This window comes from Asterias amurensis, chromosome 17 (assembly GCF_032118995.1).
Source record: "Asterias amurensis chromosome 17, ASM3211899v1".
Taxonomy (NCBI): domain Eukaryota; kingdom Metazoa; phylum Echinodermata; class Asteroidea; order Forcipulatida; family Asteriidae; genus Asterias; species Asterias amurensis.
In genome coordinates, this window is record NC_092664.1 from 13,662,021 (window position 1) to 13,687,976 (window position 25,956).

At 39.2% G+C, this 25,956-nt stretch overlaps 1 protein-coding gene across 2 annotated transcripts; it reads right to left on the minus strand.

The window, feature by feature from the left end:
* Positions 1-392: 392 nt before the first annotated feature.
* Positions 393-25,939, minus strand: LOC139949544 (uncharacterized). Of its 2 annotated transcripts, XM_071947919.1 has the most exons (22): positions 25,803-25,939; positions 24,402-24,612; positions 23,863-24,081; positions 21,383-21,625; positions 20,612-20,767; positions 19,727-19,983; positions 19,168-19,329; positions 18,585-18,695; positions 17,880-18,021; positions 16,738-16,880; positions 15,693-15,862; positions 14,986-15,117; positions 14,295-14,443; positions 13,203-13,357; positions 12,023-12,223; positions 10,462-10,601; positions 9,903-10,121; positions 9,106-9,358; positions 6,673-6,839; positions 5,116-5,311; positions 4,662-4,811; positions 393-3,531 (listed from the first exon to the last, which is right to left on the minus strand). In XM_071947919.1, exons 2-22 carry the CDS (start codon positions 24,568-24,570, stop codon positions 3,208-3,210), a joined length of 3,858 nt encoding a protein of 1,285 aa, XP_071804020.1. In that variant the 5' UTR covers positions 24,571-24,612; positions 25,803-25,939; the 3' UTR covers positions 393-3,207. The 2 variants fall into 2 exon arrangements, with proteins under 2 accessions (XP_071804020.1, XP_071804021.1); XM_071947920.1 differs by lacking the exon at positions 23,863-24,081 and having other exon boundaries at positions 25,803-25,929.
* Positions 25,940-25,956: the final 17 nt, after the last annotated feature.

The window sequence follows — 25,956 nt, forward strand, 5'->3', positions numbered from 1 at the left end:
TCCTAACTCTTTGTGAAATCGACGGCTGGTCCTATGGTTGTGGTTAGAATCGTATAATCGGGAAAAACTGAATCAGCCTTGTAATGCGAGCGCGTAACGGGAGTCGATCGAACATCCGTGCAAGGCCACGTAAAGTTTTACTATTTTTCGACAAGGAAAACTGGAGGGTACGGAGAAAATGCCCTCATAAGGTAAATAATACCAGAGAACCAGTGCACAGTGCTATCCACGTTGCCTTGCCTGCATGGAATCGAACCTGTGATACAGTGGTGACAGGCGAGTGCTACGCACTACGACCACCAAAAAAGGTATCTACATGTAAAGATGAAGACAAAACTCAACACAGAACAAAATGACGCATTAAGTTTTTCAATCAACAATACTTGTGTGTAGAAGAAACTTTATTTTGATGCCTTTGTTAAAGTAAAATGGTGGACGGTTTGACCTTCAAATCTGTAATTTATTTATGTGAACATAATTAGGCACATCTACAATTCACATCTAAACTGAGAAGTTATCTTGTAGAAAAAAATCTATCATCAAACAAAACATTCTAATTAAATACAAACATTAAAAACACAAAACAAATACATCAATTCAATAAAGACAAATGTGCAAAACAGGAAGGACAAAAACTACTTTTTTGAACTGACTAAGGGCATTTTCGAAACCACGGCTTCCTGTATCGAAGTCTCATACTGAATGTGTACCTTTTCAAAAGCCTAGCTGGAGTTGAACCATAGCCGGAGCCGTGATTTCGAAAAGGGCCAAACTTTTACATAAACATGATCTAAAAAGACTAACTCTGCATTTCTAATGCTGGGTTTGTAAAAAAAAACACTATATATACCAGGGCCCAATTTTATAAAACATTTAAGCACAAAAAATAAGCACAGGAAAATCTTCCTATCAAAAAAAAGGCTTACCAGCCAACATTCCATAAAGTTTACACTGTTGCGACTGGTGCCCCACTCATTATGTGCTTAGCAGAGAAATTTGTCAGGCAGTATTTTCTGCTAAACAGCTTTTTGAAATTGTGCCAAGAACGCATAAACGCATTCTCCACGAAAACAAATGCAGCTCAAAATTTTGTACTGAAAACATAAATGGTTGAAGAGAACGCCAGAAAAAAAAATTAACTACTTAAATTAAATTAGGACAAACCATTTGAAATCTACATCCAAACCAAAATAACCTCATATTGTTCTTGCGTAAATTGTAGATAAAAATACTTGTGGACGGAATGCAATTCTTTGTGGACGGAATGCAATTCTTTATAAAATTTAAATACAAATTCATTTTTCTTCATTATCCAAAATGTACAATTTAATTCTCACTCAGTAAAAAATATATATCTGTAAAAAAAAGTCTGAACTATTTCACAATAAAATAATCTATATTATAATTCAACAAAATAATGAAATTAGCTAGCTAGTAATTTTGAAAATACAAAACTGTTTATGCATACAATAACTCTAAATGCCCTCCCCTGTTTTTGTAAGAGACCCTCCCATGACCTTAAAAAACACCACTATCAGAGCTTAAAAACCCAAAGTTCTGGGGAAAATGTTGGAGTTGACTAGGTTTTGGTAACAAAACAGTTGCTGGCATTGTATAAGCACTTTATGTAATCCATCATATACATAAACTGACAAACATGTAAAAGTTCAAGATCGATCGGTCATCTGGGTCACAAGAGAATAGTGAAAACCGATAACACATGTTGCATGACATTGATGCAAACAAAAAATGAATAAAACACTCGGCGATAAACTTCAAACGCAAAGTTAAATTATTTATTTTTCATCAAATATGACATTTCAGGCAGAAATATTTTCAAGGGATCTTTCCTACTATAATCATCATAACACAGTGTAAGTTTGATGTAAATCTGTGATCTTCGCAAATTTGTTTTCTTACTGATTCTGTAACGTTCCTTGATTGAGGAAACTGAACACTTTTGGCGCCTGCCTAAACTTCAGTAAGAAATTAGCCTTGCTCAAGGCAGTCGAATTATTCACTCCGAAAAAAGACCGCCGCTGTATAAAAAACCCACCCGTATTCACTGTGCGTAAAACCCACCCGTATTCACTGTGCGTAACATCGCACGACACGATGACCCCGTACACTATCCGCATGCGGAGGCCGTCAGGCCGACAGCCTTGTAGGATCTGTGTTGAAGCCACTGACCTCATTACTATAATAAGCGAAGAGTTCCCACGGTCAGCTCATTACCATAATGCCCGCGGAAGACGAGACATGTTTACCTCACACACCACCACCACGGACGCATGATAGGGTCCAAAGGTCGTGATAAGGGAAGTGCGTGATTGGACGTCAAAATGAATAATTCATTTGCCTCACATCCTGTGTTGTCTGGTAGGTCTGACGAACGATATACATATTCATGAGCTGCATACTAGCATATCCTAGAGCCCCCCCAATTTCGTCCACTATTGGAATTTTTTCAATACAACACATTAAAACGGGAAGATACAGACCCGACAAGGCTGTCGGCCTGACGGCCTCCGCATGCGGTTAGTGGTGTACGAGTGCGATGACTTGTGTGAACAGTATTCGTGCGATGTGACAGTGTGAATACGGGTTGGTCATTCGGTGTGATCGCACACACCATGCACAGGGTATACGGCGGGTGGGTTTACAGCTGCGTCTTTTCGGAGCGAATAATGCGAATGCCTTGAGCAAGGCTAGTAAGAAATTGGAAATTTGAAGCCCCAAATTGTTGAATATTCATCAAGAGATTTAAGGTAAAGGCTGTATCTGAGTTGGCTATGGCTGTTGCTAAGCGTGTTGTTAGAGCTGTCCTCGACCTCGTCGCATGATGACGCCGTAATCTAGCTGTAGCCCTAGCTGCAGCTGCCAATAGGCCATTTGGATTTTAACATTGTCTGGTAAAATGACGTGCTCGATCAAGGGTCACCACTTAAAGTGAATTCATCAGACTATAGAGACAGATGCTTTGTCACATGATTAGGGTCTGCTGAAGGTTGCTATACAAAAGCTTGCTCGAACCATTTGACATAGCAACTGTTTCTATAGTCCAAGGAATTCAAATGTACGTGGTGCTTGTGGCTAAGCAAGTCATTGTACCAGAAATTATTTAAATCTAACTCGCAAATGGCTTATTCGGACACGACCATCATAGGTCTCCATGGCAGTCTGGCACCCTTCGTTGTCTATGACCTTCTACACTTCGCTGTATCCCTGGCCGACGAGCCCCTTGCCAACATTCATCCTGGACCCAGCACCACTTCGTCCGGATCCTGGTCTACTTCCGGAGTGCAGAGATCCGATTGATACAAACCGTCTTGCACCCATTCCCGGGGACGGCGGGATATTGAGGAAGTCTTGAGAGCTGAATCCTCCAGTGGTCTTGGGACGCTGGTGGGTCTGTAAGCTGTCCCTTGAACCCATCCAATTGTCGGCAGCCGGGGATGGGGAAGCTGGCCCTTTCTGAAGGGCTGCTCGAAGGTCCTTATCCAGACCGACCACTCCCATCTCACCAAACACCTTCAGCGAAACACACACAAGAAAGAATCTCATCAGACAACAGGCTCAGGAATATGATTGTACAAAAGTAATAAATCCTTAAAGGAACACGTTGCCTTGGATCGGACGAGTTCGTCTGTAAAAAGCATTTGTAACCGTTTGTTATTAAATGCATATGGTTGGAAAGATGTTTTAAAAGTAGAATACAATGATCCACACAAATTTGCCTCGAAATTGCGTGGTTTTTCTTTTACTTTGCGAACTAACACGGTCGGCCATTTATGGGAGTCAAAACATAAATGGCTGATCGTAGTAGTCGACGATGTAAAAGGAAAACCGTGCAATTTCGAGGCATGTTTGTGTGGATCATTGTATTCTACTTTTACAACATCTTTCTACTCATATGCATTTTATTACAAATGCTTTATATAGACCAACTCGACCGATCCAAGGCAACGTGTTCCTTTAAGTTGATTTAACAATAATTATAAAATAATAAAATTCATTTGTAATGCACACAAGAAGAACAATTGATACAATTATCAACAGTCCACATGTCTTCACTGAGTTGACGTTGACCACACTAGGACCAATGCGTGTCTACGATTTCCATCGCATGGAGCACACACGGGAAATTATCTCTCAGATAACAATTTCAGGAATAGGTCACAATTTGGCAACAAATAATTTGCATCAGCTGACTTGTGCTCAACTACTGCAAAAACAGCCATGTTACGTCAAAATTTCCTTCCCATTCGCATTAAGGACACTGGACACTATTGGTAATTGTCAAAGACCAGTCTTCTCACTTGGTGTATCTCAACATATGCACAAAATAACAAACCTGTGAACTCAATTGGTCGTTGACATGCGAGATAATATTGATATAAAAAACACCCTTGTCACACGAAGTTGTGCGCTTTCAGATGATTGATTTCGAGACCTCAAAATCTTATTCTGAGGTCTCACAAGCAAATTCGTGGAAAATTACTTCTTTCTCGAAAACTACGTTACTTCAGAGGGAGCCGTTTCTCACAATGTTTTAAACTATCAACAGCTCCCCATTACTTATTACCAAGTTAGGTTTTATGCTAATCATTATTTTGAGTAGTTACCAATAGTGACAAAGACTGCTATAGTGCTATTCTTACCTCAACAATGGCGCCGTCCGGTAAACGTAAGAAGTGACGATGAAGCTCCCTCAGACCGTCAAGGTGAAGAGTGTGGATTGATACGTGGGTCGTTATCTCACTCTTGATCTTGCCTTTTTGCTTATCACCTTCAAGAGCGTCCTCATCCACCTTTAGAAAAAATAAAACCAACCGGAAAAGGCATTGGAGTAGCATAGAATAAAAAAGTAGCTTCTGATTTGGTGATCCATGTATATTAAATATTCTATATTAACATCTATTCACAAATACCCAACACAATATTGCTATTCTTATTTGTGGAGAGCACGTGGGGATGTTTAAACGTGTGATATAAACAAGGCTTCAGCTAAGGCTAGCTTGGCCCTGCAAGTTGTTTTGACAAATGCACATGCTTTGCTCAGGGTTTTAAACGAGAGAGCGGGGCCTCAAGCCAAAGAGGGCCAAAGATACTCACGTCTTCTTCCTCCCAGATGTAATCATAGACTCCCACTTTACGGCGCTCTCCTTCCTCCCCGCGCCACTGTTCAGCTTTCTTGCAGATGAACGCCAGTTCCTGGTTACTGATCTCAAGATCGTACGGCACGAAGAACTCCTCCTGTTTGCCGTGGAGACGGTGGAAGATGTCCAGCATGCGGCCATTATTGTGGAGCCTAGATCAGCAGGGAATTATGATACAATAAGATTTGTTATTATTAGTGTTATTTATTTAAAGGTAAGCAATAAAAAACCAACAAATAATCAAGTGCAATAAAAAACAAACGAATAATCAAGTAAGAAAGTGCCATGTGCTTAAACTAAAACAGACCCACTTAACAAAAGTAAGACACTTTAAAGGCAGTGGACACTATTGGTAATTACTCAAAATAATTATTGGTATAAAACCTTTCTTGGTGGCGAGTAATGGGGAGAGGTTGATGATATAAAACATTGTGAGAAACGGCTCCCTCTGAAGTGCCATAGTTTTTGAGAAAGAAGTAATTTTCCACGAATTTGATTTCGAGACCTCAGATTTAGAACTTGAGGTCTCGAAATCAAGCATCTGAAAGCACACAACTTCGTGTGACAAGGGTGTTTTCTTCTTTCATTATTATCTTGCAACGTTGATGACCGATTGAGCTCAAATTTTCACAGGTTTGTTATTTTATGCATATGTTGAGATACACCAACTGTGAAGGCTAGTCTTTGACAATTACCAATAGTGTCCACTGTCTTTAAGAACTACTAAGCCTATGAACGTTGACAAAAATATAACACAAGCCCACTACATTCTTTACTACATTGTACTACACGGTGACTGCTCTATATTCCAACAACCCTATGATCAGAAAAAATAAAAAAATTATGAGATTTATTTGCTAGGGTTACATTGCAGTTGAAGTGTTTCGGAACAGGGGTTTTAAAACATAGGAGTGTAACCTCTGACACAGTATCTACTGACTTCTGGTACAGAAGGCATTTATAACTTTGTTTCCCCCCCCCCAAAAGCCAGTTCGTTTCTGGATTAAAAATCCTTTTCCAGTTGTCCTTAAGAGATAACTAAAATAAAAAAGAAACCTTTTTTTCTAGCCATTTATTATCTGTTTTGTCATTAAAACTCAGTTCGGACACGAATAAAAAAACAGGTTTGTGACTAAATTTACAGATTTTAAAGACATTGGTTACCTTTGGTAATTGTCAAGACCAATCTTCTCACTTGGAGTATCTCAACTATGCACAAAATAACTCTGAGGTCTCAAAATCAAATTCGTGGAAAATTACTTCTTTCTAAAAAACTGTGTTACTTCAGAGGGAGCCGTTTCTCACAATGTTTAATACTATCAACAGCTCTCCATTACTCGTTACCAAATAAGGTTTTATGCTAATAATTATTTTGAGTAATTACCAATAGTGTCCAGTGCCTTTTAATGGCTCGTATTTTTTTTCTATGGGGTTTCAAAAGCACAATCGGAGTATTGGATAGACGTTACAGTCGATCATAAAATTTTAACCTAAACTTTCCCTGACGACCTACCTCAGGAAGTACATGTAGAAAACGACAGCAGCGAAAAACATTAAGAAGATGTAGATGGGTATAGTGAGGAGTATGCCCATCAGACCAGTGCCGTGAGTCTGTGCGAAGTGGTAGTACAGCTTGGCCGCATCTGCGGTAGGCTCGTCACCGACTTCATAATTATAGCGCTGACCAAAAAAAAATAAGATCAAGCAAATTATTTCAGTACTAATTAAATCCTAAGGCACCTAAAATTTCTTCCATCTTTTTTTCTTCTTTTCGTTCTATTACTTTTCTTTAAAAAAGCGCTTTGATCCATAAGCCATTTTGAGATATGGCAGACACATTCATAAAACACTGTAAGGTTTGGGTAAATTCTGTATACACCCAAACCAAACACTCCTATAGTGTCCACCACCCCTCAAAAAGTCCAATTGGAAAGGCGCAATATAAACTATTGAATATATTCTATACTACTCTTCTTATTGGCAGTTCTAACTTTAATACATAACTTCAGTAAAAATTGTCGGTTTAATTTGCTGTTTGTTTTAAAAACCAAATATATGGTAGTAAGTAGGCCTAATCTCAAGTAAAACATTTATAAGTTGTTTACAGTCCTCAGTCCGACACGCTAAAATAACTCAACACCTACGCTGCCGTACTCTAATTCTTTGGTGTTATGCCTGATTTCAAGTAAAACGTTTATAAGTTGTTTACTAATGCAGTCCATAGTCAAACACCCTACAATAACTCAACACCTAAACTGCCGGACGTTTATAATGGTGGTAATAAGCCTAAAATCACATATAAAGCATGATTAGTTTTGTGCAGTCCTTAGTCAAACATCCCACCGTCCAATGTCCAGGTCATAACATGGCTGGTTACAACATATTATTTGAAAGAAATGAATCAACTATCCCTCAAAACAACCTCATTTTTCTGATGGCATAGACCAAGATAAATATTAGGAGCATGGTCAAAGCCAAGCTCCCTACAAATTAGAGAGAATTGCCAACAAAAAATAAAATTATGATCTTAAAGGAACATGTTGCCTTGGATCGGTTGAGTTGGTCTTTGAAAAGCGTTTGTAACCGTTTGTTATAAAATGCATATGGTTAGAAAGATGTTTTAAAAGTAGAATACAATGATCCACACAAATATGCCTCGAAATTTTGTGGTTTTCCTTTTACGTTGCGAACTAACACGGTCGGCCATTTATGGAAGTCAAAAATTTGACTCCCATAAATGGCAGACCGTGTTTGTCGGCGAGGTAAAAGGAAAACCACGCAATTTTGAGTGATACTTGTGTGGATGATTATATTCTACTTTTAAAATATCTTTCTAATCATATGCAATTTATAACAAACGGTTTCAAACGCTTTTCAAAGACCAACTCGTCCGATCCAAGGCAACGTGTTCCTTTAAGCTTAACAGAAAAGAGGAAGATCCAAAGGACACAGACACAAGCTTTAAAACTACACAGTAATCACGTAAATAAAAACACGCAGTGCACACTAAGTGTTCACTTTGTTACCCTACAGTTAAACAAGGAGGGTTTAATTGCATTGTTACATACACACATTTTCTCAACTTTCAACATGTACAAGTTTAACTTCTATGAAACAAATTACAACTTAAATTCATAACACTCATGTCCTTGAGCAACACGCTTCACTATAATTGCTTCTCCTTCATTCAGGAGTATAAACGGGTACCTGTGAGGGTAAAGACGGTTCTAGTGATTCAATTCAATTCAATCGTACAATTATTTATATGCAATTCATTCTAAGTGGAGAACAGGTACATGTAATAATAAAGGTATATGATAATGCAAGGTGACAAGGTCCAGGATAAGCCAAGGCTTGTAATGGAACTACCAATATTGGAAGAAAAAAAAACAAGCTAAAATGAGAACAAATAATAGGTGAAACTCAAAACCAAAACAGACCGATGAACAGACATTTACTGTAAAATTGTTGTATGATGGTGACCCCAAAAAAATTAAGATAATTGAAGGATCGATGCCACATAATAGGATTGATTTAGCTCCTTCACGACACCATGTATATAAACAGTGGCTCAACTCACATAATAATAATAATAATAATAATAATAATAATAATAATAATAATAATAATAATAATAATAATAATAATAATAATAATAATAATAATAGTAATAATGATAATAATAATAATAAAGACATTTGTAAAGCGCCTAATGCAAAAGCCTCTAAGCACATAAAGAGAACAACAAAATATACAATGAGTGAAAGAAACAATACAAGTAAGCAGATTCAAAATAAGCAGCTTCAAACAAATTTATTTTTAACAGAAACTTAAAAAAGTGTGAAGAACTAGCCTGGCGATAATATGCACAGGAAGACTATTCCAAAGAAATGGTGCGGCGTAAGAAAATGATATGGGGCCATAAAATATGAAATGCGGGTCTTACCCCAATCGGAGCGTCCACGGCGGCTATCAGGATTGGATCCAGGAAGGCATGAATACCAAAGACGATGACCAGCTTGCAGAGAAGCGTCGGGAAGCTACCGGCGACCTTCTGACATAACCAGGCAGCAAAGACCATGAGGCACAGGACGGCGATGTTGGTCAACGGACCTAGAATGACGACAGCCACCAACTCATTGGTGTGGAGGAGGGAGGACTGGTAGTTGAGGTTGACGCTGTACGGCAACAACTCAAACCTTAAACAGAAGGACATCAGTCAGTCGGTACAATTGACTATTTATTTCATACCACACGAGGGAGTTTTTCACAGCAAATTTCTTTCGTCTCACAATTACAGTTTTCTCATTCCACATGTTCCAGCAGGCTTACTTTTTTTTTTTAATGCAAGTCACCTGACACAACAGGCCTGACGGCCACTTCGAGGCATGGGCTACGATTATTTTTGTCCAGAGGCTGTTGCCAACTACTCCCTTGGGCTGAAACAGGCTTACCCCTTTTAAAGTCCATACAGATGTAGGGGTTAGGTTTCATCAATTATCACTAACCATGAAACAGTGCCTCAGTGCTCTATGACTTTTGATTGATTGATTGATTGATTGATTGATTGATTGATTGATTGTATGATTGATTGATTGACTGATTGATTGATTGATTGGTTGATAGTTTCATCTAATTTTGACAGCCTGTCTGTTGTTTTCTTGTATCAACAACCAAATAAATAATAAACGTTGAATCTGTAAGTTCCAAACTTTAGTTCCAAACTCTGGGCAGTATACTCACTTGCTTATTGGGATGCCAATGATGCTCAGGTACCCCCATTGTCCGAGATAGTGGAGGTACACCCTCACAAAGAACAGCAGACACAGCAGGATGATCAACGTCCAAAACTCACGAGAGCGCCACTGTGACAGTCCAAGCTCAGCGAGTAGCTGACGAGAGACGTACTGGACCTTCTCGTGACCAGCACGGGCTAGGCGACCCTTAGTTGAGAAAGGACGCCTGGAAAGGTAAAAGGTGAAGTTGTGTTAGCTTTGAAACAGGAGTTTATGTGAAGTCAGAACACAAATTCACTATGGCAGTATTTCCAGACTCTAAGGGCCTTGTCACACGCAGCAACTTTGACAGGCAAATTGGAGGCAACCAACTGCAGTTTATGCTACAGGAGCACTCTGGTAGCACATGAGTAGTTTTTTAACAATGTCTTAAAATCTACAAAACAAACATGTCAACATTGAAATGAGGATGTTTCCTGGAAATGGTTGCCTGTTGTAATATGCCTCATGTATTATGTCCCTTAGTGCTTTTTGAAATCTACCCAAGAAGTTATGAATGTACTTACTGGACAGCAAAGCCGTGAGTGTCCAGCTGCTCCAGGTACGTCAGTTTCTTCTTCTTGCGTCTCGGATTGAGCAGACCGGTCTTAGGCAACATGGTGTAAAGACGACGCATGTAGTCAGTAGCTGGTGGATTCATGTGGTGCTACGTGATAAAGGGAGTCAAAGTAGAAAACATTACTAAACTAGGAGCTTTCTCATAAAAGAAAAATGTCCTTTGAAGGATGCTTCAAGAGTAGAATAAAATGATTGAACACATCAATACTTCAAAAATGTGTAGTTTTCCCTTTTACTTTGAACTAATACTGTTTACTTGTACATGTACCTTTATTGTTTTATGATTATATTTTGTGGATGTTATTTTTGGACCTTTTAATTATTTAGTTTTTTTGTGGTTAAAATTTTGATTTTTTTTGTTCTTGTTGTAAAGCGCCTGGGAGCATTTTTAAGCTATATTATTATTATAATTATTGTTAATACGGACCCCCATTTTGTGTGAAGTCAAAAACAAATTCCCAGCCTCTTTTAATTTTTGGTTTAATTCTGTAAAACAAAAACAATAAAGTCTTTGGCACTAAAGAAAATGTGTCTTCCTGTTTTGTGTTGCCTCGATACATCCTTTAAGTCAATAGTATTTCACAAGTGATAATGCCCTCTCTTGAGAAATGTATTAGGAAAGTAATTGTGTGCAATTAATTACACTTTTTGAGTACATAAAAAAGATTGTACTTATGTACGATTATGGCACTTTCGACATACACATGTACATAAAATCAGGGGTGAGAGTCATTATTAACGAAAATATCTGTGAAACTTGGATACAAAAGGTATGTTGAAATGATGCCATTTCTACCTTTTGTTAACCCCTGGGGTTATAGATTCTAATGAGCTTTTGGAAACAGTATCCAAAGCACCAGAGAATTGGACCAATGAGCAGGATTTCTTAATTTGTGGAAACAAATATTGTCTGATTTTCTTCACCAGGCCGACACAAAAAGTCTGAATTCAGCCAAAAGTCTGAACAATCTCATCCCTGTAAAATAGATTGTACACGTATGACTCTGATACTGAAATAGTTATTTCACAGAACAAGAGAACACCAGGAATCTTTGCATGGATCATTACAGGCCTATTCTACTTTACCGCAGAGTGACCAATCTTTTAAAGACACTGGACACTAGTGGTAATTGTCAAAGATCAGTCTTCTCACTTGGTGTATCTCAACATATGCATAAAATAACAAACCTGTGAAAATTTGAGCTTGATTGGTCGTTGGAGTTGCGAGATAATTATGAAAGAAAAGAACACCCTTGTCACACGAAGTTGTGTTCCTTCAGATGCTTGATTTTGGATTTTAAATTTTAAACTCGAGGTCTCGAAATCAAAATCGTGGAAAATTACTTCTTTTTTGAAAACTACGTCACTTCACAGGGAGCCGTTTCTCACAATGATTTATACTATCAACCTCTACCCATTACTCCTTAATACCAATTAAGGTTTTATGCTGATAATTATTTTGAGTAATAACCAATAGTGTCCACTGCCTTTAAAGCCATAAGACAGTACCTTATAGTACAGTCCCGATTCTCCCTTGACTGCTTCGAAACCATCCATCTTCTGCAGGTACTCCTCATCTTCAGAGTTCTCCGAATCGGAGTCCAGATTCATCTTGGCGTCGTGGTTGATGAGCTTACGAGAGCTGATGACGGTGGGAGGGGGTTGGGTCTGGCCGCGGTACCTCAGGTCTGAGTGCTCCGTAGTCGGCTTCTGTAAAGTAATAATAAAAATTAGTGGCTTCTTATATAGCGCTCAGGTCCGTCACGCAGTGACGCTCCAACGTTATTACCACTGGGCCTTAAATTGTTCCTTAAACCATCTCAGCCCCCTTGGGAGTATACAGCCTGTGCTACCAAATATGCAGCGAACTAAGCTAATCAATCACAAGAACCAACTCTGCCCTCACAGGTACCCATTTACCTCTGGGTAGAGAGAAGCTTTTTATTTCTATTTTTATTATTTATTTGACCTTTACAAACAAACCAAAGTTACATTAGCACAAGAAAGAACATACGGAAAAACAGGTTAAGTGTCTAGCTCAAGGACACAAGTGTCACGACCATAGTTATTATTGATTGATACTTGAAGTTTCTTGATGGCAACAAAGGGAGTTATTTGCTAAAATGCTTAGAATTACTTGACTCTCGCCAGTCGTTCAGTGGTCATTTCAAGCCCTGGGGTGACTAACCAAAATGCTAAAATGACTCTGGCCAGTGGGTACTTAAAGCCTTGGTGGTGACTGGCCCAACATGCCTAATGCTAAAACTAATGACTCTGTCAAATGATCCATTGAGATTTTAAAGCCCTGTGTGTTACTGGCTTAATGCTCAAATTACTGGACTCTGGTCTTTTTGAGGTATGGTGGACACTATGGAAGTGCACTGTTCGGTTTGAACCTAAACCTAATAGTGTTGTAGCATTGTGTCCCAATGGTTATTTCAAACCCTAGGGGTGGCTGGTCTTATGCAAAAAAATACTGGACTATTGCCAGTGGTCCGTGCGTAAACAAGGGGTTTCCCTTAATTTAATTTTCACAAACTGGCCGGACAAGTCAAACATCATTTTTTCACCCGCAGGTTTTTTTACTAGCCCACATGTAATAATGCAAAAAAATTTTTGTTATAAAACGCGGAAATCCGCTATGCATCATGAAACGATCACAAATCTAGCTGATAGTGCATCTTCCTACCTTGTTGGCGTTAAGACTGATTCTACTCCCAGTCACTGATCCTGTATCGCTGGTTCGTCCAATACTTGCTTTCTCCATAGAGTCTCCTGTATTCTCGGATCCAGTTGGCTGTACACTCAGCTGGGAGCCCTTGTCGATAGAGTTACTCAATTCTCCTGCAAAAAGAAAGATTATCAAATGTCGTTGTTCCTCATCTTCTCAATCTATCTTTTTCTGGTTAATGAATCCAATAAACACTAATTACTGTCTTGAATTTAAAGGCACTGGACACTATTGGTAATTACTCACAATAATTCTTAGCATAAAAACTTACTTGGTAACCAGTAATGGAGAGTTGTTGAACGTATAAAACATTGTGAGAAACAGCTCCCTCTGAAGCAACGTAGTTTCAAGAATTTTCACTAAAAATTTCCACTTAAATATTTGAATTTGATTTTGAGAACTTAGATTAGATTTTGAGGACCCGAAATCAAGCATCTAAAAACATAGACTTTGTGTGACACGGGTGTTTTTCTTCTATTATTATCTCTTTGGGGGAATTCGGGAGACATCTTTACTACCGCAGAGTGGATTTTTGAAATTCAAGAGACTTCTCAGTTCCCAATGACTGTTTTCCGTTAAACATGTCGATGGTTGAACACTGGCCATTGACCGATATAGTTATTGGTTAGGACCGTGAGAACGCAGTCTAGGTTGTAACTACTACCTGGACGGAGGGTAGAAAATCGACCGGGATCACTACTTTCGCTTTAGTCATTATAAACTTCACTACCGCAGAGTGAGTTCTAAAATGATCTCAAAGTTTTTAGTAGCAAACATTGCTACTACTAATAATAACAAACAGAGTCTGTGCTTCCAGAGCTTTAAGCCCAGTTCATACTTCCTGCGAATGTGAATGCGATGCAAATTTGACATGAACTTGGCGTCACAACTCGGTTTTTGCTGCTCTAATCGCAAGAGAGTTGGGCACAACTCAACCCCTGCGAAAAATTCATTTGAGAATTTGTGACGTCAACATTGGAACCGCATTCGCATTCACAGGAAGTATGAACCAGGCTTTATACTGAGAAGATCGTTGGTTTGAATACGTACCTGAAGTTGACAAGACATCTGCTGTGGATCCTAGAATGGGCTCGTCCCCATCTATCACTTCCTCGGCCGTCTTGGTTCGATCAGGAAAACTCAAGAGATTGGATGAGAATTGGAGCTCCACCTCATACTCCTTGTGACCAGCAATGTACCTAGACACAATGGAAGAGGTGGGTTGATAGTATTTTCTCTACCATGCTGTGACATCACAAAACTTAATACAAAAGCGTCACAGAGAATGGAAGAGGTGTGTTGATAGTGTTTTCTCTACCATGCTGTGACATCACAAAACTTAATACAAAAGCGTCAAAGAGAATGGGGCCGATTTCACAAAGACCTAAAATTGATCTGAAAGGGAGGGTCATTAGCCTTTTTCACACTACTATATTCCTCGGGGCAACCCTGGGAAATAACAGCCCTTTCACACTTGGATTGCCCGAGTCTGATTTACCCCGGCAAAGAGGCATACACTGGGGTAGGGGTAATTAGCATTAAAACCCGGGGGTCATGTTCTTGAAGCGTGCAACCTGTGGATGGAATAGGGACTAGGCGGGGACAGTAGAGTTCTGCGCTCACCACCCAGATTTGTGCACTTTTTACAGGGCTCCATAAGTGCCGAATTCATTTATGCTAAGCAACAACCTTACAAGCATTTTGGTTCTGCTAAAGCAGCTCTTTGAAATTGGGTGCTTACCTGGGAAGTTTGATGACTTCAAAGTAGAGGTTACTCAGCCAGTGGTCAATGTCGGATGCCATGAGTTTCTCAACGGTCTCATGACGGTCAATCCTAGGGTCAGCTTCACCACGTAGCATGGGGGTCACATATCTACAGGAACAAAACAAAAATAAATAATATTAATTTTAGCAGTCTCCAGACGTGCCAGATGATGACTAGAGCAGGCTAGTCTAACTATTGAGACCAATTAATGATTCACTACACTGCAGTGAAGTTAATAATGTGAAGTCCCCTCCAATCACTAAGCAAACATAGTTTCCTACCAATTTCCTACCTTCCGCCCGGGTAGTAGTTAATAAGCAGGACAGCTCTTTTCAAAACTGAGAAGTCTCCTGAACACCCGAACAATCTACTCCGCTGCAGTGAATACTTACTCCAGTTCGAGACCCCAAACCGTAGACAGATATCATGACATGTATCCCCTCCCTTCATAAAAGGTGGGGTCATAAATACTCCAAAATTAATTATAAAATATCACTTAGTGAGAAGAAGCATTGCAGCTGTTGACATGGTTGATAATAAACTATTTTTAAAAGTATTTTTAGAAAACAATCCCTTCGAAGTATGGATTGGACAATTTTTCAACCCAAAACATTTGAATTTCAGAAATGATTCATGCTTGAAACCCCAAACCACTTACATGTACTTCACAATACTCAACTTACTTTCCCTGGATGATATTGAATTGTCCGTCACAGATTGGGAAGACTCCCCAAGCCACCACCTTGTCCACTGGGAGTAGAGAGCCACGGAGGAGGAACAGCTCAAACTGTAGCATCATACCCGGACGAATACTCGGCTGTGAGGGACAGACTGTGAACAAACTCTGGTCGACCTGCAAATAAATAGAAAAGGTACGTCTATTTTGTCACTATATCAAATCTCATATGAGAGAAGCTTTGTAAAAAAACAAAAAATTTCATCTCAGATTAGTCAAGAAACAAAAATGGCTAATGCAAGATATGTTGGCCTACCGCTGATTTGGTAAATCTTTACGCATCTACTTAAGTCCACTTGCATAAAATTTATTGTGTAAGTTTGGAAGACACTGCGTTCTCTACCAACCAGGCTCCTAGTGGATGATATCCCTTCCTACATGCACTGTGAAGAGGCGGGGGGGGGGGGGGGGGGGTAACCCCTGTTTTCAATGGTTTTAGCCCCATATTTGAGTAAGTAGCAACATACCCCTGGTCTGCTGGTGTCAGTTGATTTGGGTTGACAGCCTAAGTCAGTTAAGTATAGTCCTCACCTTGAAGTGGCTGTTCGGCCTTGTGAATTAGGCGCTATCTCATAAATAAAAAAGTTTAAAAAACCACTAACACCTTGCAAAAGTAGACTTACACAGTTTTGTCAAGTTTTGTCAAATAGGCTGATGGACTTGAGTCAAGTTGTTATAGCGTTTGGATTGTAAACCCGTAACTGAAAATATTGAACACACTATCGTTTTTGCAACAAGCCTTTAACGATCTACCACCAAAGTAAAAAAAATTCTGATAAAAGTTAAAAGAGGGACACATTTTTAGAAGAAATATTTAGTTAAAGGCCTGACCTTTTGACCCTAGCAGAGTCTTTCCGAGAGTTACTTTTTCAACTACAAAGTTCAAGCCCTGGTCTCTGAAAGCACTGGACCACAAAACTGGCCTAAATGTAGAATGAAAAAATATCAAGAATAAATGGAATACAACAAAGAACCTGTTGACTATCCCATACCTTGATTTCAACGTTATAGAAGTTTCCGTCATGATTCATTGGAAGGGTGACTCCGCCCCACTCCTGCCCCCTCAGGTTGGACCAACGAAGGACATGACCCCCGATCCTGTCATAGAGTGATACCATCAACACGTACCGTCCAGCTAAATGAGAATTGGAAAATCAGTGTTTTGATTATCCAGAAAAGAAGTCAGAGTCATCCCAGTAGTTGGAGTGATCGAGGTACAACGGTCGGATAAAACAGTTTAGTTGCGGTGAGTTAAAAAGCATTTTAAAATTATATAACAGAAACAATATCGACCCAGTAAAGGTAATCAGATATTTCTCCGATGAGCGGATAGGAGCACCAAACTCAAACTCTGGCATTTCTGATCAGCAGAGTGTGGGTTCGAGTCCCAGTCATCCAGTCAGGACATTTGTGTCCCAAAGCAAGGCACTGATTCCTTATTGCAGTGTCCTAACTTGGATTGGACATAAAGCTGTAGTTCCGGTGCGTTGTGAATGCACGTAAAAGAACTCAGCGCACTTATCGTTAAGAGAGGTTTTTTTTTAATCACCCCGGTGTTTCTGGTTTGATTGGCTGAATATTGCACCATTGTAAAACCATTACATGGTGCTAGGTAAGGAATAGATCTCAAACTTCAAACATAACTCCAAATACACCTAGTAGGAAAATACTGACAATGCATAGGGACCTCACAGTGATAAGCGCCTTATAAGAATAGTTTATTAGTTATCTCCTGACGATGACTAGAGCAAGCTCGTCGAAACATTGAGACAAATTTTAGAACTGACTCCCCGTTAGTACAGTTAATCATGATCCTTTAAGCTAAAGTAGTAGTCCCAGTCTATTTTCTATACCATCCGCATGAGTAATAGTTAAAAAAAGCAGGACAGTTCTTTTCAGGACTGATGAGAAGTCTCCCGAACCCCGTACATCTACTCCGCGGTAGTAGAATAAAGCAGTACAGTTCTCTAAGAACAAACTCTACCTGGCAAGTAGATACAGTACACACATGGTGTTACTGCAAACCAAATATATATTGATACCTCACCATGCAATGCCTCAAATCCTATACATTATTATTATTATTATTACAGACTTCAACCAATGGATTGTAAAGAAAGAAAAGCCTCTTTACCAGGCAGTTTGTTTTTGACTCCTCTGAGTGTAGTGAGCTTAATCTGTATCGGTTGAGGGGCACGGTTCCAATCCACCTTCCAGCGTCTACCTTTAGATCCGCCGTACTGTCCATCGGCCATCATCAGATCACCATACATAGTCTAACAAGAATAACGACAAACATAATTTGAAGAATGGATATGCCAAAATGATGATGATGATGAAAGAGCTGACAACATTTGCATCTTGATATCAGAGAAATCTTACAGATCCACAATACTGTCCATCAGCCATCATCAGATCACCATACATAGTCTAACAAGAATATCAACAAACATTATGTGAAGAATGGATATGCGAAAATGATGATGATGAATTCAGAAAAGTAAATCAGAAAAGGTTTTCTTGAAATCAGAAAAGGTTTCCATATTCAAGGAAACTTTTTGAATTTGTTCATCAAAACATTTTTTTTTTAGGGAACTTTCTGCAGGATCAGGGAGAGTAAAGCCGACCTCAGGTTGACCCACAATTTTCATGCGCCCGCAACAATCCATCGGCAAGGAGCAGACACAATATGCTCAGGTCACAACAACTGAGAAATCGTACGCCTGCGATTGGTTCCCGACCGTCGGGATCACATTGTACAAGTTGATATTGTTCTACTCTTAACACTCTTAACACTACTTCTATAACAGTGTATAAAGATAACTATAATTGATGTTACCTTGACTTCCCCTTTTCTGATCTGCAGAGATCTCAACAGTTGGTTTTCTGACTTCCTGAACGTCTTGTGAAGTTGATCCTGAAGAAGACGCTCCTTCTGCAAATTGAGTTGCTGTGAGGAAGAGGAAAGTAAAGTGTTTTTTTTACTACGAATTTTCAAGGCAAATTTGTGTGGATCATTGTATTCTACTTTTAAAACAACTTTCCAACCATATGCATTTTATAACAAACGGTTTCAAACGCTTGTTTTATACCAACTCGTCCGATCAAAAGCAACGTGTTCCTTTAAGTTTGAGGATTAGTATGTAATATTGACATTAACAGTATCCATCAAACACTAAACTGTTTATAATGTTGTGGTTTTTAAACCGTTTTTGTATTTTGTGTACTGTGTAGTAAGCCTATCAATGCATATTTTAATTTTTATCCTGTATGCATTGTCAAATTTGCCAAGCAGCATTTTCTGATTAACAGCTTTATGAACATGGGCTTGTTAAATTACTTTTTGTTTCCTCTCTGGAACTACTGCCCCAGCGCATTCTAAAACATTGGGAAAGTGCGCTTTATAAAACGCTTCAACATACCTCTCGACGTGACAGAGCCTTTCGTTTCTCTTTCATCATCTTGGTCACATGACTCTTGGCTTTCTCTTCCCGTAGCAGGATGTCTTCTTGGCGTCTACGACCCAAGACGGCTTCTTGCTGCTGGAATGCGATATGCTCATCTCGAAGACGTCGCTCCTCCTCCTACATTGCCGAAAAAAGAATGTCAAACAGGTAAGACACAAAGAAGCAGGATCCTCTGCAAGCTTTTCAGGTTTGACAAAGTAAGGCATCAAATTTGGTAGCCCGAACATCTGGCATGTCTGGGCACAACTTCATGGCTCTGCTTATACCGCTGATTTATGCCATAACTAAAAACATTCTTTGCTTAAACTGCAACCACTCTAGCTGTGTTAAGCAAAGAATGCCCAGTAACATGGAGTAAGCTACCCGCGAGCCCAATAAGCAGAGCAATGAAAATGAACCCTGCAGCTGATTTCACGAAACACTAGGATTAATCTTAACTAGAACTAAGACAAGTAACCCATCTTAACTTAGAGAGAGATCAATGGTTGAATCAAATATTATTATTGTACGGTACCTGGACTTCTTCTAGTGAGATATTACCAATCATCAACACATCATCTTTGATGGTATCGTCAAACTGACTAATGTAAGGGTCAATCTCCTCCTCTTCCATTTCCTGTCGGAGATTTGAGATCTTCTTGTAGTTTGGTTCGTGCTCGGGTCTCTGGAAGAATGATGGCGGCTCAACGTCGGCCTCTAGGTCAGACTCTCCTCCGTCTAAGGTGTCCATTAACTTGTTGAGGTCTGGAAGGTCGTCGCGCTCTGGAGGCTCTGTAATAGATACGAGACGGGATAACTTGAAGGAATGGCAGATAATAGGGAGGTGACGCATGCAAACAGATACGGTTAAGGCGACAGATACATCATATGCTACTCGCTATCTGCTGTACTTGCAGACGACTTTGATATCCTACTTGCAACACATAAGTAGGTTATCGAGATAGAGAAATACATGTATGGGTATCCGTTCGCATGTGTTCCTGACCCAAGTCACTGCCGTGGGCTTATTTCAAGACAATGACTTGACTTAACTTGAATCTTGTTGTATGTTATACATGACCTGACTAGGTGTGATGTATGGATTTTATTCTTAAATCCTTTGGCGTTGTTACTTGTGCAAAATTTATTTCTGCCTTTAGTAACTTTTTTTGTGGTGCTTTTTAAACTTGTGCGAGCAATGTACTTTCTCTTTTTTCCTTTTTTCTTCTCCAATGTCTTTAATTATGTCTTATGATTTGCAAAAACTTGATTTGTGACTCCAATTGACTCGCACGACTTGAGCAAAGATAATTTGCGACTTGACTTAACTTGAGGAAGAAAATTACTTGGTTACAACAATAACAAAGGATTTGGGAAAATTAATGTTGAAACACTTTTCAGGAGTTACATGTTGACCTACCATACTGGTACTCCTCGTCAGACAGGTAATCAATACCCATCTCTCTTGGGTCGATATTATCAAAGTCCCTGTCACCGAGGTCAAGTGCACGAGGGACTGGCTGGACGATTGGCTGCTGGACTGCTGGAGTGGAAGACCTTGCAGACACAGCATCATCTAGTACAAACAGGAAAATGATTAACATTAAATGCAGTGGACACTTCTGGTAATTACTCAAAATAATTATCATCAGCATAAAACCTCACTTGGTAACACTAATGGGGAGAGGTTGATAGTGTAAAACAATGTGAGAAACGGCTCCCTCTGAAGGGACGTAGTTTTCAAGAACAAAGTAATTTTACACGAATTTGTTTTCAAGACCTCATGTTTAGAATTGGAGGTCTCGAAATCAAGCATCTGAAAGCACACATCTTCATGTGACAAGGGTGTTTTTCAATAATATCCACTTTGGTGTTCATGGTTTTGAATGATGATTGTGCGCACCTACAATATCAAGTGGTGAATGAATCTACAAAGTTCACAGTCAGCCCTCCTACTCTGACCATTCAACATCATCAAATACTTTTTAATAATAGAGAAAAAAATGACGGCCTGCATGTGTTACATGTGATGTTTATTTTATATTCTTTATACATGTGTAAGTCTGCCTGTAAACGAGCACTACGTTGACAAAAACCAATCTATGATCCTACTTAAAAAAAAACAAACAAGAAACATGGAACAAAATTGTTAGGGCTGAACCCTTCTTGGACTACAAGAACAAATACTAACCTCTACTTAAAGAATTTGGAGACACAACTCTCTCTCCATCCTGGATTGCCTCCTCTGCCACTGCATCAGCATTAGTCTCTTCCCCAGGCTGATCTTCCATCGTAATCACAGTGTCTGTCTTAGCCTCCTCTGCAGGCTGATCTTCACTGGTTGTCTTTACCTCTGGGTCATCATGGGGAGATGGTGGATGGTTGTCACCAGAAGGAGCTGGGGAAGGGGTCTTTGGTTGGGCTTCCGGGATTCCTACAATCAAAACAAAGTTTTCTGTTAGTGTCAGATAAAAAAATAGATAAATATAAATCTTGCTGGAATCGAGCTTTTATGAGACCACCATTTCCTTAATACGTATCCTGTAACCAAATTCAATCATCAAAGTAATTAACCACAATGAAAAGTGACTACCTGTCATGCCTGTAGGTGAATTTTTCACATTTTTGATATCAAGAAAATATGTAATACCACTTACAAGACCTGGGTAGTCCCTCTGTTGTTGCTTCCCTGGTTGTATTGGGTGCGTTCGTTTATAGCTTCCCTGGGTCTACCCTGCGGTGCTCACTCGGGTGAGCCCCTGACAAGAGCTAAACGAACGATCACTCACCGCTGTCGTATTGACGTCATGCACCTTGGGCCAGCCCCCAAGTGACCCACTCCACAAGCAGGGCACTGGGGGCTGACTCAGGTGAGCCCCTAGAATGACGTCAGAGCTTTCAAAACGCACCGGGGGCAGTCCAGGGTCGAACCAGGGAAGCTAAACGAACGCACCTGTTGTAAACTTGGGTGTGGTCCCTGGCTATATTCGCAAGTTACAGGTTGAGTGGCTTCTGATTAATTGGAAATATTAACTCCAGTGTGTGTGACAGAAAGTGGTGCTATTTAACCATGAACTAGAATGATCGTTCTACAAACTAAAAGATAATGGAGGCAGTTGCCTCCATGCCCCTGATGGTCACTGCCTTGGGGCACCTTACCCATAGACATTTACAAAGTCCTCAATCTGCGGTGCCGTTGCATAGGAGAAGGCGCCTTAGATCCCTTGCCCTAAATGACTGGCGTATTCTTCAGTGAACTCAAGAATGGACAGGTCCAACTACTGTTGCGACACTACAGAATGATACAGTGAAACTAGGCCCTTTAGTGCTTGAATTTATGGTAAAAAAAACCACAAGAACACCGGGCTTGTAGCTGAGAGTTTTTACTTGACCAGAATTTGTACAAGTAGAGCAGATTCTAAATAAGAAGGAACTTTCTACAAAGGTTACCTCGTTATTTGTTAAAAGGCAGTGGACACTAGTGGTAATTACTCAAAATAATTATTAGCATACAACCTTTCTTGTTGACGAATTATGTGGAGAGGTTGATGGTATAAAACATTGTAAGAAACAGCTCCCTCTGAAGTGCTATAGTTTTCGAGAAAGAAGTGATTTTCCACGAATTTGATTATGATACCTCAGACTTAGAACTTGAGGTCTTGAAATCAACCATCTAAATGCACACAACTTCGTGTGACAATGGTGTTTTTTTCTTTCATTATTATCTCGCAAGTTCGATGACCGATTGAGCTCAAATTTTCACAGGTTTGTTATTTTATGCATATATGTCATGTATGTTGAGATACACCAACTGTGACGACTATTCTTTGACAATTACCGAAAGGGAATAATATCTTAGTCTTACAGGAGAGTGTACTTTGATACTCGACAGAATTAAAATATTTTCAACAGGTTCAAAGTCAACTTGAACAAAACTTTTTTGCTTGTAGTTTAACATGTTTAGTACTTGTCCAAGTCTCAGTTTATCAACCCAAGGGTAAAATCATCAGAATCAAAAGTACTGAATCACCGGTCCTGGCCTGCTAAAATTTTAGCCCTGTTCTTTGTTCATTGTTTGCGTCTTATTTTTCTTTTAAAGCCATTGGACCCTTTCGGTTCAGGAAAAAAAAAAAAAAAGTTCACAGATTTACAAATAACTTACAGGGTTTACAGAAGACAATGGTGAAAGACTTCTCTTGAAATATTATTCCATGAAATGCTTTACTTTTTGAGAAAACAGCAAAACAATATAAATTCTCGTTAACGAGAATTACGGATTTATTTGAAACACATGTCATGACACGGCGAAATGCATGGAAACAAGGGTGGGTTTTTCCGTTGTTTTCTCCCGACTCCGATGACCGATTAAGCCTAAATTTTCACAGGTTTGTTATTTGATATAGAAGTTTTGGTACACAAAGTGTGGGCCTTGGACAACACTGTTTACCGAAAGGGTCCAATGGCTTTAAGTTGAAGCAATACATACTTTATACAGGGAAAATCTATAGTCATAGAAAGTGATTCATAATGATATGATGGCTTGTACTGTTCTACAAACATGACTTTTACGATGAATCTCACAACTCGTATGATTTGAATGCAGTGCAGATGAAATCTTGTGCTGTTTCATAACTCTACCAATGCGATGACTAAGTCACAATTGTTTAATACCCTCTGGATTAGGAACATCCGATTGGTGTTCACCACCTGGAGGCAGATCGGCATCTGAGTCTGCAAGTTTAACCTCAGCTTCAGGGGCTTTCTGATCAGAGTTTTCACCGTCTACTGCCACAGCATCATGCGGTGATGGGGTGGAGAGCTGCGCAAGATCAACTTCTTTGTCGCCTAATTCATTCTTATCGATAGTGATCTCGCTTTTACCCTCATTTTCTTTTTATACGATAAAAAAGGAATGTTGTATGATATTAAAAACATATTGACCGAATATTTGAAATCCACTCAGAAATACAGTAGGTGTGTGTTAAGAGACCATTTGGCACTCCTCCATTCAAAATTAGAAAAAAATGTCACTGCTGATTTAAAATCTTCTACATGACATAAGATGCAATCAACCACCAAACAAAACAGGCAGTGAAAATGAACAATAAAACATTCACATTAATTTTATTATCTACATTTTGTATGTTTTATCTGCAGTAATTATAGCATGGCAAAATTAAAGGCCCAGTTATATGCATCGTCAAACTCACCATCTTTCTGACTGTCTCGAGAGTCATCTTTGTGTCCTCTCTGACGCTCCTCTGCGTCCGTCAAACCAGACGCCTTCAGGGAGGCATCTTCAGCTTCTACTGGGGGCAACCGCACCTTCTTGACGCCCTTCTTCTTCTTCCCTTTCTTTCTGGCCGGCTCATCGGCCATACTAGACGCTGGAGAGTACCGAGTTGGGACTCTGGTTTAGTTCTGCAAATTAAAGCAATCACACAACAGCGGTAAAAAATATTGTCCAAGTCCCACACCTCGATCGAGTATCACAACTTACATTTAAAATAACAAACCTGTGAAAATTTAGGCTCAATCGGTCATCGGAGTTGGGAGAAAATAACGGGAAAACCCACCCATGTTTCTGTACGTTTCCCCATGTCTTAGACATACAGTGTTTAGAATAAATCCGTTATTCCCGATATTGAGATTTGATAATTGTTTTAATGTTTTCTCAAAAAGCGGTCGCACTAAATACCGACAACTCACGACCCCTCACAACAACTCACGACAACAATTTTTAAATATACTTTAACGGAACATTTGAACAAAATTCAACTAAAAATTCAGTTAAATACATGTATGTGCACAAGAGTCATATGCATCTAAATCACTTTCAAACTGTTGAAAAAATTGGGATCCAAAAATTGTATTTTTAACTGTAAAAAAAGGTGTTTTTTACCCCAAATTTAGTAACGAACGAAAATATTCGCCATGTTGTCTTTCGACGTACTTGGACAATTCTATTACGTGCGACCCTCAAAAAGTAAAGCATTTTATTGAATAACATTTCAAGAGAAGTCTTTTTTTTTTACCGTTACCTTCTGTTGTATAGATTAGACCCTGTCAGTTCTTTGTAAATCTGTGAACTTTTATTTTTGTTTCTGTTCCGAAAGTGTCTAATGGTTTTAACCGGACAAGAAGATTAGAAAGTTAGCGTTAAAATCGAGTTTGAATAAAATGCAATTTGTAATTCACTAATTGTTTCTTTTCTTAATTAAAATATAATCAAGTTGGAAAAGTTTCTGTATGGCGCCACCACTTTTTCATTCGATATAAAATAATATAGTATCTAATTTACTAGTTGCGATAACTACTAATTTACCTCAAAGAGATATCCCTTTTTTTTTAAATTAGTAAAAACGTGGTGGCGCCATACGGAAAGTTATCCGTGAACTAAATGAAAAGTTAAAAACAAAACTCTACTCTGCTGCATGCAGTGCTGAGTCTGGACTGACTCTGATGATGAGGAGAACCATACAAACAAATCATGTGGAATTGGAAACAGAAACACTGAAGTTAAGTTAAGTGTAATGCTTTCATATAAGAATCATAAGAACACATAAGTCAAGTATGAAATAAAGCTGGAAAAACTGTGGAAATAAACTTACTCAGTTGGTTCTGGTTTTGTTCTTCACGCACACAATCAATGCGTTATCAGTCACTTCATTTCCGCCATATTGTATTGCGTATCCCAGTGACATTGACGTCAATGCTAATTAATGGTAAACATAGCGCCCTCCGTAGGCCCTTTTCGAAACAACG